The sequence below is a fragment of the Pygocentrus nattereri genome, chromosome 6, assembly GCF_015220715.1.
Source record: "Pygocentrus nattereri isolate fPygNat1 chromosome 6, fPygNat1.pri, whole genome shotgun sequence".
Classification (NCBI taxonomy): domain Eukaryota; kingdom Metazoa; phylum Chordata; class Actinopteri; order Characiformes; family Serrasalmidae; genus Pygocentrus; species Pygocentrus nattereri.
The window spans coordinates 23693721-23706897 of record NC_051216.1 but is presented as its reverse complement, the minus strand read 5'-3'; the positions used below and the strand labels follow the sequence as shown (position 1 = coordinate 23706897).

Genomic DNA, 13177 nt, shown 5'->3' with positions numbered 1-13177 from the left:
TGCAAAGAGAAGGTTCCTAAATCAGTCTGGAACATCTGACTAGCATTACATGGTTTCATTATACCTTTAATTACTTATGTATAATCAAGTAATGCCATGCAGGTTTTCATCCACAGCTTATATACATGAATCATTTTCTTTTCTTTACATATGGTCTATATTCACGACAAGAGACAGGTTTACTGCAGAAGCGTTGTGTGCTTTATTAGCTACTGAGTCACGGTGTATGACTCTAACCCTAGACCTAGGGAATCGGAAGAAACAAAACACACATGCAACTTGTGATCAGCCTTCAGCCAAGGAGGGAAGAGGCTTATTTCTTAGAACTTTTCAGTACACGTTTGCATCTGAGGAATTGATGGTGTCTCCTCATGGTTTGCGGTTTTCACTATCCCCTTAATTTTCAAATGACCTCTTTGGTATTGTAGTTCAGTGTTTATGAAACATCGAACATGTCAGACTTTCTTTTCCGTTACAGAAAAGGAGTACAGAAAGTTAGCCCATCTCTTCTTGTGCAAAAGTTTCAACACTGGAAATTCCAGGGAACACTTCCATAATGACAACTGAGTCTGATATTTTTCAGGAATATACAAAAATAATGGGCTTTCATTTACTCAACTGTTACACTAGGTTTGGAAAATAAAAGATAAATACTCTACAATGGGCTATCACAAATACTTAAGTATTGTATAACCTTTGTCAGTTTCTCGTGTCACATCCACAGAAGACGCAAGGGGCATGAGGAGCAAAATTGCACATATTTTAATGGGGACCAACAGTGGCGTAACTATTCTAAGCCTAACCTTACATTCACTACACATAAACAAGCTTCTAATCTAAATGCCTGAGGTGTTTTAGCCCAGTGGACGTGTCATTCTCCCACTTGTCTTTAGACTGCTTCCACGTAGTTGGCTGGCAGCATGCCAGTTTTGCCTGTACGCTGCACAGTGCCATACATCCAGCCCTCGTCGATGGACTGCACATTCACAATAACGTCTCCATCCTTGAAGGACACCTCATCTTTGTCAGCAGCACTGTAGTCATACATCGCACGTACAGTTTTCTGTGGAGAAAAAGAAACGAGCATTGCATGCTTTATGTTCAATTTATATTCTTTTTTTTCCTTTAATGCCCAAAAGCTGTTTTTGTTAGAATAGTGTTTTTTTTAAGACTGACTGATGAGTATTACTATAGAGTACTGAACATATCCTTCTGAAAAAGTAAAAAACCCTCCAGATGATCAATATCGTACTTACTCCAGTGGTGGAGGGGTGTGAGGGCACAGAGGACACAGTGGTCTGCTGGGTGGCCACAGAAGAGGATCTCTGCTGAAGCTCTACAGTCTTAGCCTGCTGGTAGCCTTTAGGACAGAGTAATTACATGATAACAACATGATGTGGTCACTGCTATTACATTATGAGCCATATTAGCATTATAGATCATATAGATAGAATTAATTTATTTATCTGCAACAAAATCGATTCTTTAATAATGAAAACTGACTTTAAACTTCTGACCAGTAGCCAAAATTTATTAGAAAGAGATATTATTTATTCAATAACAAGTTTTTGTTCGCAAAACACTTGAAATACAGGATAAAATTTCTCAAAATATCTTCCAGTGTCTAGTTTATATTATTTTAATCTACAGTGCATTTTCAGTGTTATTTGAATATCCTTCATCTAAACAGCAAAAACATTACAGCTGGCTACAGTGCTGAGTGTTCCTCTTATTGATGTAGAGTAATCATACCTATGGTTGTAGTGGGGAATCCGTTGCTGTAGAGGGACAGGTGGTGTTCCACGTTCTCAGACACTTCAGATTTCTCGTCTCCTACGCCGCTCATGGCGCTGGTGGAACGAGAGTGCTCCTTACTGCGACGCTGAGCTTGAACTGAAAGATGAAGAAAGCACAAAACTCAACACGGCACAGCATTACTACTACTACCCTAATCATGCAAGAATAGAACAGAGCAACATGTGTACTCAAGCAACCATGGAGATCACAGTGTTACTCATCTGAGATAAATGCAATATCAGTCTTAAAACTTCCTTTGTAGATTTGAAGTACCATAGCACTTCTTTTAAGAAGTTACCAGTAATCACAAATCTTCCATTACTGGACCACCTTCTGACGATGCACTATAAAAGCCTGTTGTGTACCTGACATCATGTGCAGGCTTCTTGATTGGATGTTGTCCTCAGCAGGGTCATAGTCAAAGACAGAGCCAGGGTTGGTGCGCCATACACGCAGGTCTGTGAATTAAACAGAGCCGAGTTATTGTTGCGTTCTCAAAATCAACCATGCTGTGAGATGAAAGTCTGTGTGTGTGTTTCAATGTGCTTAAGTTAGCTGACCAGCGATGGTCTCCTGATCATGTTCTACGGCGCGTCTCCTCTCCATCTCCACCACGCGCCTCTGAATGCCACGGTAGCTGATGTCACTGAAGTCCTGCATGTTCCTCCTCACACGCTCAGTCACGGGGTCACTGGTGGTGGGAGTGAAGCTGCCCTTACTCTTCTCAAAGTCCTGGTGGTATTGCACCTGTTGAAGAAAACACATGCTACTGTCTAAGAGCTTGGAACCTCCATTCAAAAGTTTAGAATCAATGTTATTAATAATCAAACAAATTTTGCTGCTGAGACTTGTATAAAATAATGCTTATGTTATGACTGCTGTGCAATTCACAGGTTCTAATAAGTAGAAAGAAGTTTTTAAAAGATTAGTGATCAGAGCTCTAAAGTGGATGAGAATGTTATACAGCATCTCAATACATTAACAAAAATGCAGATAATGATTGTAATTGATTTAATAATGATTCATTACTGAATAACATTTTGTTCTCAAAATACTTGAAATATTAAATGTACTGTAAATATCAAAATCTTTCAGACATATCTAATATTTTTATTTTGAGATTGATGTTATTTTAGAAATTTAGAAAGTTAAGACTATTTAGTAATTTTTAGACGTTTTTACATGCTTTGACTGTATTCAGAGAAATTGTCTTAATCTACTGACTGACGGACAAATTAAATAACAAACAATCAAGTTATCTGCCATAATCTGAAAAAAACAATCTCGATAATATGACTTAAAACAAGTATAAACCCTCTAGAAATAAGGTGAACACACGTATAATATTCTTAATATTAAAATGAGAATATGTTGATTTAAGATGTTTTCACTTGCCACAATATAATTTTTTCTTCAGTATAAAAACGCATAAAAATAACTTTTGCTGTTTACTTTGTTATTTAAATATCCCCCATAGCATATTTTTGATGTATTAGAAGAGGAGATTGAACTTAAGCTAACCCCAGAGATGATGCGCTGGGTCTCCTTCACACGTCTCATCTCAGGAGTGTCCAGCACGAAGGCTGCCTTACCCTGTACCTGCTTACGGAAGCTGTCGGAGTACAGCACCTGGTAAAGAGAAAGAACAGTAAACAGAATATTAGCAATACATAGGCTATACTGTATTATGAGCTTATCAGGAAACAAGTGGGAAAAACAAACATCCAGTCAGACAGACACAGAACATAAAAATCCACAGTGTTATTGCGACCTCACACGGATGAATTAGCAGAAAGTTCCACACTTTCAGAGGCCTGGAGGTGTGTGGGTGTGTCCCACTCCAAAGAAGTGCTACAGGACAAGGGGAACGCATGAAAGTCTATCAAATCAAGGGGACGTTAGCAAAGGTTCGACACATCACAGCTATATTAAATGCATTATATTTAGCAGGTGGAAGAATCAAGTTAATGTTATTAGCCACCTAAGCAAGAAGAGGGAGTTAGACAGGTTATGTTGGACACTAGTTTAGGGCACAAGTCCCATGGCTGAGTACCGAGCTAATATGTTCTTGGTTCCGTTTGACCCGCTCCATCTCAGGAGTGAAAACCACTGGAGTTCCTTTGGCAGATGTGTCTTTATATAAAACCTGGAGTAGAGAAGAACAGCACCCAGACAGGCCAGTCAGACGCACACACTAACATATCTCACAGTTACACTCACAACATTCCTGCAACAAGAGCAGGAGATGTTGGTCAGCACTGACACAACAAACAGCATTCAAAAGATCACATCTAAAGGTTATATCCCTTATACACTACTTGGCCAAAAGTATATACACACATTAACATCACATTTATATGTGCTTGTTGAAAATCTCATTCCAAAATTATGGAAATGAATTTGGAGTTTATCTTCTCTTCAAATTCCATTCTTCTTGGAAGGTTTTCTAATAGATTTTGGATCATGGCTGTAAGCATTTGCTCCCGTTGAGTGGCAAGAAAATTTGTGAGGTTGGACACTGATATTTGCTCACAGTTCACGTTTCACGTCTTCTCAAAGATCTTGGATGGGTTTGAGGTCAGGGCTATGTGCAGGACAGTCAAGTTCTTCTACACCAGACTCAGCAAACTATTCAAACTATTCCTTTATGGACTTGGCTTTGTGAAACAGAAAAAGACTTTGTCTAATACCAACCTAAATGATAGGATGTTGCTTCCAGTGGCCGTTTGAAAGCTAGCAGTGAGTCCTGCAACCGAGACCTAGATGATTTTTATGCGCTACGGACTTCAGTGCTCTACGGTTCTGTTCTATGAGCATATGTGTGTTACTGCTATGTGGTTAAGCTGTTGTTGTTAAGAGATATTTTAATTTCACAATATATTCACTTACAGTTTACTGGGGCAGCTCTAGCAGGACATACGTATAGGAAACCTGTAATTCGATGACAGTGCCACAACCCATTTTACTGCCAGTGTTTGTCTTTGGAGATTCCATAACTGTGCAATTGATTTTATGCACCTGTCAGCAATGAGGGGATGGCTGAAAATGCAGAACCCACTAATGATAAAAGTATACATACTTTTGGCCAGGTAATATATATAGAACCCTGTAGTGAAGGGTTAAGAAAAGCAAAGATAAGGAATCAGCTGATGGTGGCTTGTGGATTTATAAGTAAAAAAAATAAAAACGAGGGGGTTACTCTGTGCTGGATTAGATGCATAGTTTGGAGTTTGAATTGTGGATATTTTAGGCATGATATTTTTCTGGAAACTACTTCTAAAAGAAGGTGGTGTTCTATTAGGATTAGGGAAAGGGACAGGTTGAAAGTGACAGTGATGACAGTCTTGACTCCACTGTGCATCTCAGGGTTTGGCAAGTGATGGAATGGAGCTATGGTTGGTAATGATAGCGGAGGATGAGTGGAGAGGAGGCAGCGTGAGAGTTCATGCGCTGATGTAAACTGCGAAGCGTCCACTACCGAGCTGATGTGCTTCTGAGTCTCTCTGACTCGTCTCACTTCGGGAAGGTCTGGTATAGCTGTGGCTCGCCCCAGAAAGTCTTTGTACTTTATCTACTCACAGATTGGGTTCCATGCAGATAAGATGGATTGCAGGATACACAGAGCAAAATTAAACAAAATCAGAACAACATTCAGAGACAAAAAAACATCAAACAATCAAAAGACAAACGTCAATGCACAGTAAAAAGACAGCAGACATTATGGAAAAGTACGGATCTTGTCATGAGAATAACAAACAGACTTTTAAAAAAAAAAGTTAAAACCTCTAACACCTGATGGACATTTATAGTAGATTAAGGGACAAATAAAGTGTTTTTTTGTTTGTTTGTTTCCACTGAATTCCCAGGAAAACAAACAACCATTTTGAGTTAATTTTAAAAGAATTAGGAGAGAACGTGGTAGGTTTGTCATGAACTACATGGATGTTATTATAAATGTTATCACTCCAGGATTTGGATGCTATTTATTATAAGGGACAGCTACTATTAATCAGGGGAGTCTTAGGACTTGGCCTACAACAGAGGTGGGGAACTGAGGGCCAGAATCTAAAACAACTAGCAATAATATAGAGAAGCAGAGATGTAGCGCACCAGCTTAAACTGGTAATTAACCCATTCCCCACCCCTGATCTAGGACAGGTGCACAAGGAGTATTATGATACAATGGTATATGGCTAGGATAGGGTCACACCGCAGTGTACCGTGCTAATATTTTGCTGATTGCGTTTAACTCTCTCCATCTCAGGTGTTTCTGACACAGCAGTTCCTCCTCCTAAATCTTCCTTGTAATGAATCTTTAAGCAAAAAGGATTATAAAAAGATTATTTAAAAACTGTTATTCACCAACATTTCAATCTCATAAACCTCTTTAGATATGTGAAAATTAGAATAAAATGCATTCAAAGGAAAAAAGGGAAAAAATAGCCTGATACTAGGTAAATGTAGAATGTAAGAGAAAAATACTTTTCATTAGTTACATAATGAACAACACACCATGGCCTAATGCAAAAAAATCCAATGATAAAGGCAGTACATGGTTTCAAACAGAAATCAGTTAGAAAAATAACATTTGGAGTGATTATAATGCCAGATAGAGTTAACAAACTGGGTAGATATTCATATAATAAAGCTAAGAAACTCTACCGAGCTGATCTTCTTCTGAGTCTCCCGCACACGTTTCACCTCAGGAAGGTCTGCTATAGATATGCCTTGACTAGTCGGCTCCTTGTATTTGATCTAGTCATTTCAGGTTAATTTGTATCAGAAAAAATAAAAAAGATCAAATATAAAGGATAAAAGATAATGATAAAACAAGAACACAGTAAACAGAAACATCATCAAAGGTGAGAGTGCCAAATATACAGGAAACAAAATCGTAAAAGAAAAATCTACAACACTACTCATCATGAAAATGCTTGGATGCTCAGTTATAGAGCATGCCATGTCACACATTTAGGTTATTAAGGCAAAATATATAAGACTTTTGGTTAATTAAAACCGGTATGGACGTTTTTTAGAAGTGGTATTAAATGATGTAGATATTCATGTCAAGAACTGTAGTACTTGACATGATGGTCATTAAGACTGAGTCTTGATTAAGAGGATTTCAAAGGCAGGATCCTCATTCTGCCTGAGCACGGACAAGTAGTACTGGGGAGGAGAAGGAGGTATGAGAGGATGATAGGTTGGGATAGGGTCACGCATTAGTGTACCGTGCTAATAGCCTCCTGATTGCGTTTAACTCTCTCCATTTCAGGGGTTTCTGCAATAGCCGTTCCTCTTCCCAAATCCTCCTTGTACTGAATCTTTGAGAATGTACAGGTAAAAACATTATGATAATTTGATTGACAGAGGTTTTTTTTGTTTTGTTCCCCAACCCCCCACCCAGAGGAAGCACCTGTAACTAAACTTATAATGAAGGAAAAAATCACATATTGAACATCTGACAAACATTCACAGAAAACAAAAAAACATGCACACAATGTAAAACAACTGGCAACAATGTAGAGAAGCGGAAATATTTTAGCTTCTAAAGTGGTTAGAGCTGCTGTTCCAAACAAAACTTTGCAGCAATGTTAAATGAGGCTGCAAATTCCTACAATGTAGTTAATAACTACACCAAACTCCTATATGATATAGGGACTGGGCTGCATGACAGGGTCTGTTAACTTAAAATTGCAGTGAGGGGAAAAAATAAAAAAGAGAAAAAGCAAAAATTCAAAAAAAGGTATGTTGTTAGAAAAAGGGTGTAAAAAGAGAGAAAATAATACTCAGTGAGCAGTAGGTACCGAGCTGAAATTCTTTGTATTTTCTTTAACACGAAGCATTTCAGGTGTGTCCTTTACTGCTGAAACTTTGCCCTTACTGTTTTTAAGGTCAACCTGGTAGTGTAGCTATAGAGAAAAGAGCACAAGGGCAGTTAAAGTGGTACACAAAAAAAAAAAAAAAACTGCAAGAAAAAGTAAAACAGTGTAAGAAAAGATGGTCACTATGTTCATACAAACAGAAGCGCTGCATTTATTCATCAGGAATGACTTTAGAGATTCTAGAGAGAGACTTGTCTGTCAAACTTCTCTTTAGTCAAACACAAGGACAAGAGCCAAAACCAACAGTAGAACGATTACACTAGGAATAAGTAAGGAACAGAAACACTGAGACAAATGGACAAGTGAATGGATCTAAGCTTCATGCTCAAACACTTACAGTGCTGAAGTTCTTCTGGTTCTCACGGACTCTCTGCATCTCGGGGGTGTCCAGAACAGGCACGTAGTGAGACATGGTCTTCTCTGCCTCCTCCTTGTACCTTTTCTATAAGATAAGCATTAATGATATTAAACATTATTATCAGTAGGGGTGGCCTTCCAGTAAGTGTGGATGAGATGGTATTAAAGTATTACAAGCCAAATGTGCAGTCAGACTATTTACTTACTACTACATGCAGTTATGTTGTTAATACATATGTCCCATATTCATTGTTCAGGCAGTAACTCTTACCTGGCTCACTATGTTCCTGATCTGTTGAGCATGGATGATGTCTGGAGTGTCAATCACAGTGGTGTAGGTGGATCTGTCGTGCTCAGCGTTCTGTTTGTACTTAGTCTGTAAAACAGGGGTTCACTTTAAAAAAGCTGCTTGTAAGACAGACGGCTAATGTAGTCAGTGTTGAAAAGACAGCGACACAGGACACTTATAACATTTCCTGTTGCTTGCTTTAAAAATCAGTGAAAGCTGGTCAATTAACATTTCCCAACTGCTTAATGTCTTGCAGTACTGGTTATTTACTGTTTTGGCCAAACCCATTTTTAAGAGTAAAGTATATAATTTGTACTGTATGTCGAGAGACCTGACAAATCTCCAGCACTCCTGTGCATTCATTCTTGATCTGTCAATTATGAGGTAAAATTAGACTTTCAGATTTCAGATCAGGCTGACAGAGATGATTCACTGACCTGGCTCAGGATATCTGTCGCATTTCTTGCTCTCATAAAGTCTGGGGTGTCTGTCGCCAAAGCCAACATTCCTTTGCCCTTTATCTCTTGCTCCAATGCCTTCTTATACTCTCTCTGTGAAAGTTAAGACAAGGTTAGAGGTTTTTTGATCAAATAATTCCACTGATTTTTTTCAAAATTTCTGCATAATTCAATCAATCAGATAAACAAATTCATTCAGAGTGGTTTGATGTGAAATGTACTATTCAGACTTGTCCAGAAAAGTTGTGATAGGAGCCAGATGTGATGTGTTTAATGCCTTTAGCAGCTTTCTCTCAGAAAGTTAATGTATGAGCATGTTGCCTGATCTCTTAGAAATCATGGATGGTTATATTTTTGCATTCTAGGCATTGTTACCACTGCTTCCTAACACCACCATCTGGCTCAGTAAGTTTCTGTACAGTGAACTATTTCACATAAAACCACTTTATATGACTTTATTTACAGCTTGTTGATCTAATTATACAGACATCTTGAGAAATAGGTGGAGTTCCCATTAAAATACGCTACTTTTGCAAAGCTGAGGAACTGCCACTGAGGGTGTTTACAGGCTGCAAAACTAATATGAGAGGTTAAAAGCTTCATTAAAGAATTCCTTAATTTGAAGAATGATTAGAAGATTTGGGTAAAAGAATAGTGTAAGAATAAAGTCCTGTTAGAAAATAAGAGTGATATTAAAGCGAAGGGGAGTTCAGAAATGGAAGAAAACATCTCTAAGTAGGACATTTTATGGCTGTAAACATTTATTACCAAACCTGGTTAGATGATTGGGTGGGGTGGTCCATTAGAAGAGTGGGTGTTTTAGTGGTTAGCAAGGCTCAGAAGGACTCAGCACGTTTAGTGCGGCCCTGTTAGTGTGGTAAAGAGGCGAAGAAGACTGAAGACATAATGAAGAAGATGAAGAGTGAGACAAGGGTTGGCTTCATCTAGCTCCATCCTACCTCATTCAGGATCTGAGTAGCATTCTTTGCTCTCAGTAATTCAGGAGTTTCCTCAAGCACTGTAAGCCCTTTACCCTTCACCCCTTCCTCTAGATCCCTCCTATACTCTTTCTACAGGATGGAGAAGAACAGAGAGGCTGCAGAGACAGCAAGGCACAGACACACACAGTACTGCTCACACACAGCTCAGTGTCACCAAGCCTCCGCTCTAAACCTGGTTCTATTGCTAATCCATAGTGAGTGTGGGTAAAGACAGCAGTGATAATCTGGCCAATTCAGCGATCATGACTACTGCAGTGTATGTGCACGTATGACAAAAGTAGTTCAGTTTAAAAAGGGTTCTTATTTCATGACGCTTTGAAGGTCAGATTAAGGTACAGGTGAATTTGGAAACCAGCCTAGTATGCACTTTGGTGAAGACAGAAAACAATGAGGGCACCAATCAGGGCCATTCAATAATCAAGACTGTTGTTGTGCACAAGCAGTAAAAATTACTTAGTTTATTATTTTTTAATAATGACACTATTAAGGCCAGAACAAAGGCATTAGTGAATTTGGAAAGAAAATGATAAAATACAGTACTGTGCAAATGTCAGAGATCACCCTTCATTCATTTCATTTCCACTCAAAACACTAAGTGATTCATTATTTAGGAGATATATCAAAGGAGATGAGATATAAAACAATTTACTCACACAAGTAAGAGGAAAGTAAAAGGAAAATTACATTATTATATTATATAGAAGAAATTAAGGTCCACTCCTGAATTCAGATCTGAAAACATCCAGGTGTTTCTGTCCAGCCCTCCACTGTGAGAACTAAGAAGCTGCTGGTGTTCTCAGAACAGCAGACTGGCCAAACCAGAATCCAGAATGTGTTTTGCAATGAAACCAACATCTAAGACTGAACTATAAAAGTGTGGGAAAAATAAGTATGTTTGGACAACAAGACTCAAATACAAGAATTAAGCTCTAATGAATGCAAAAGGTGGCAACAATAAATACTGAAAAAATGATATTATATTTAGTTGTTCAAGCTTCTGTGTAATTTTGTCAAATCTATCTTTTCTGATTTTTTCCCCTAATGCTGGAAAACGAATACCATGCTTTATACATGGCTGTTTTCACTGTAAATGAAATAAATGAAGGGTGGTCGCTAACCTTTGCAGAGTAGAAAAAATCCTAAATATGACACCGTTTATGTTGTGAGTAAAAAGAACAGCAAAATGAACATTTACAGAAAGGTTCATTAAAACGCACACTCAGGGTTAACTTATATATTGGAGGGTGGTTGAGAGAGCAACAACAAGAGACGAGACAAGACCAGACAAAACTGGCAAAAACTAGAAAACTAGAAACAGTACAAGAAAACTTTAAACACTCACAGAAAACCAGGAAGAAGGAGGGGATATTATTGAGTGTATTACGACTGGGTGGTGAACCATGCAAACCAACCGCAAGCTGTCCACTACTTGGGTGTGACCAGGAACACCAAACGCACTCACTGTATTAATATGGGTGTGTGGCTGTAGTCTTAGTATGATTACCAGGAGGGGAGGAAAAATATAGACCACCTTTTACCTCACTAGCAATTTTGGTTGCATGTCTGACATGTATCATGGCAGGGGTGACCTCCAAGCCTGAGAGGTTTGTGCCTTTCATGTATTCCTCAAAGTCCCTCTTATAGTCTTTCTATCCACCACAAAGATAAGAGAGTGACAGACACATGAAGACTCAGAAATATAGACTTGGGTTAACTGCTGTTGTCATGGTCACAGCAGGTGATCAACCATCAATGCTTTGTTAGAACACTTTGGATCTGTTCTTATCCTTATGACTTAAATTCAGCATCCAAGTGTGTTCTAGAGGACGCTGAAAACAAATATTCATATTGAAGCAGTTCAACTTACTGTAGGCAGACTCTATTAAAGACAAGAACATAAAACATACAAAGACAAAACATACTTTACCATCTCCTTGGGTCCTTGTGGAAATTGTAGCTTATTGGCATCTATACTTATTGTACATGTCACTCATCTTTAAAGCACTTTTAACTCTATCAAACAGTTTTTGCCAGGGATACAATCTGAAACTTTGCCAGAATCCTATTTAACTTGTTAAAATCTACCGCAAGAGTTATAACTTGAGCATGTCTATGTTGGGCATAGTAAAATGAATCAGCATGGGAATTTTGAGCTTTCTCTGTTTTATATCATTATATAAATGAAGTCTTTATAGATTGTGTAGTGATAGCTTCTGAGTAAGATTAGCACATTCAGAACAATTCAGACTGATAAATGTTTATTGTTGATTTGTTTCATACTAGTAACTTTAAGACAGCTGTGAAATACAGTAAATTCTTTTTTTGTTTGCTTAAAACATATTTTATTCTTTTTAAAATAATGTTCTTACCTATCAAAATAAATGGCACATTAATCATTCAGGAGAATTTTTTTCTGCATGTACTCAAGGGTTAAAATGGATTTTTCTAAATTTTTATTAAATCCAGAATTAAAGGTCAAATTTTCCTAAATACAATATAGAGAGCCTACCTGCAAAGACAGATCACCTCTGAAAGATTTTGTTGTTGACTGAACACTGGGCATGGGCAGCACTTACTTGGCTCTGCATATGCTGTGCTTCCTTGGCGCTCACATAAGTTGGAGTTTCAAAGTCCAGCATGGCCTTGCCTTTCTCCTTCTCATATTTCTCCTTGTACTTCACCTGTTTTTGGACACAACCACAAAGGTGAAAAGTAATTTTCAGTTAAATAGAATAAATAAATAATCTATCTACTCAGCGTCAAATTATTCTAATGTATTTAACTAGGCATTAAAAGAGTAGTATACGGTTTTAATCTAATATACTACTTCCTGCCAAATTCAGCTCTCCATTCTGTGTGTGCCCTGTGAAAAAATGTTTAAGTGTTTAGGACCGAGCCACACAACACTATTCCAGCCAGTCAGCAACAGGGGCATTTGAGTTTGTGCACAGGACAGGTGGAAGGAGAGGGGCTATGTGCTGAACGCCATGTATTGTCTTAAAAGCAAGATGGCCAAGAAAGAGCCAAAGGGTTCTCTACTCAGGGAAGGTCGTTTCAGCAGTGGACAGACTTCCAAGAGTCAATGGCAAGGCATTCTAAACTAGATTTAACGTGACTGAAGTTGGTTTTCTTTTTTTGCGTTTTCCTACTCCATCTTAAATTGTGAAGCAATGTTACTGCTCCATCATATAAGGTGGAATAGGAGGATTCTAACAAGAAGCTGAGGCACCTTAATGTAGCCTGCTGTACCATTTAAGGTGGAACAGGAAAATTCAAACAAGAAGCTGGCAAAAAAAGAAGTTGACTTTGGCTTCATCAAAAGTTGAAAGGCATGAAAAGTGAGGAGGAGGTTGCTCTGTTTCTGTATGACAGGTGGGATAAAAGTATTTT

The 13177-nt window shown here is 38.2% G+C and overlaps 1 protein-coding gene across 17 annotated transcripts in view; it reads right to left on the bottom strand.

Annotated features, from left to right (window-relative positions):
• Nucleotides 1-178: 178 nt before the first annotated feature.
• The window catches only part of neb (nebulin), a 64015-nt gene continuing 51016 nt past the window's right edge, over nucleotides 179-13177 (bottom strand). For 9 of the 17 annotated variants that reach the window (XM_037539442.1, XM_037539426.1, XM_037539425.1 and 6 more), the window contains 18 exons: nucleotides 12364-12468; nucleotides 11326-11436; nucleotides 9746-9856; nucleotides 8766-8879; nucleotides 8311-8415; nucleotides 8020-8124; nucleotides 7605-7709; nucleotides 7029-7121; nucleotides 6460-6552; nucleotides 6018-6110; nucleotides 5276-5368; nucleotides 3851-3943; nucleotides 3319-3426; nucleotides 2358-2544; nucleotides 2163-2255; nucleotides 1753-1893; nucleotides 1257-1360; nucleotides 179-1063 (listed from right to left, as the gene is read on the bottom strand). In XM_037539442.1, coding sequence (XP_037395339.1) covers nucleotides 890-1063; nucleotides 1257-1360; nucleotides 1753-1893; nucleotides 2163-2255; nucleotides 2358-2544; nucleotides 3319-3426; nucleotides 3851-3943; nucleotides 5276-5368; nucleotides 6018-6110; nucleotides 6460-6552; nucleotides 7029-7121; nucleotides 7605-7709; nucleotides 8020-8124; nucleotides 8311-8415; nucleotides 8766-8879; nucleotides 9746-9856; nucleotides 11326-11436; nucleotides 12364-12468 — 2028 coding nt within the window. In that variant the 3' untranslated portion in view covers nucleotides 179-889. The remainder of the gene's footprint in view (nucleotides 1064-1256; nucleotides 1361-1752; nucleotides 1894-2162; nucleotides 2256-2357; nucleotides 2545-3318; nucleotides 3427-3850; nucleotides 3944-5275; nucleotides 5369-6017; nucleotides 6111-6459; nucleotides 6553-7028; nucleotides 7122-7604; nucleotides 7710-8019; nucleotides 8125-8310; nucleotides 8416-8765; nucleotides 8880-9745; nucleotides 9857-11325; nucleotides 11437-12363; nucleotides 12469-13177) is intronic. The other 8 variants (XM_037539430.1, XM_037539431.1, XM_037539432.1 and 5 more) reach the window with 8 other exon arrangements.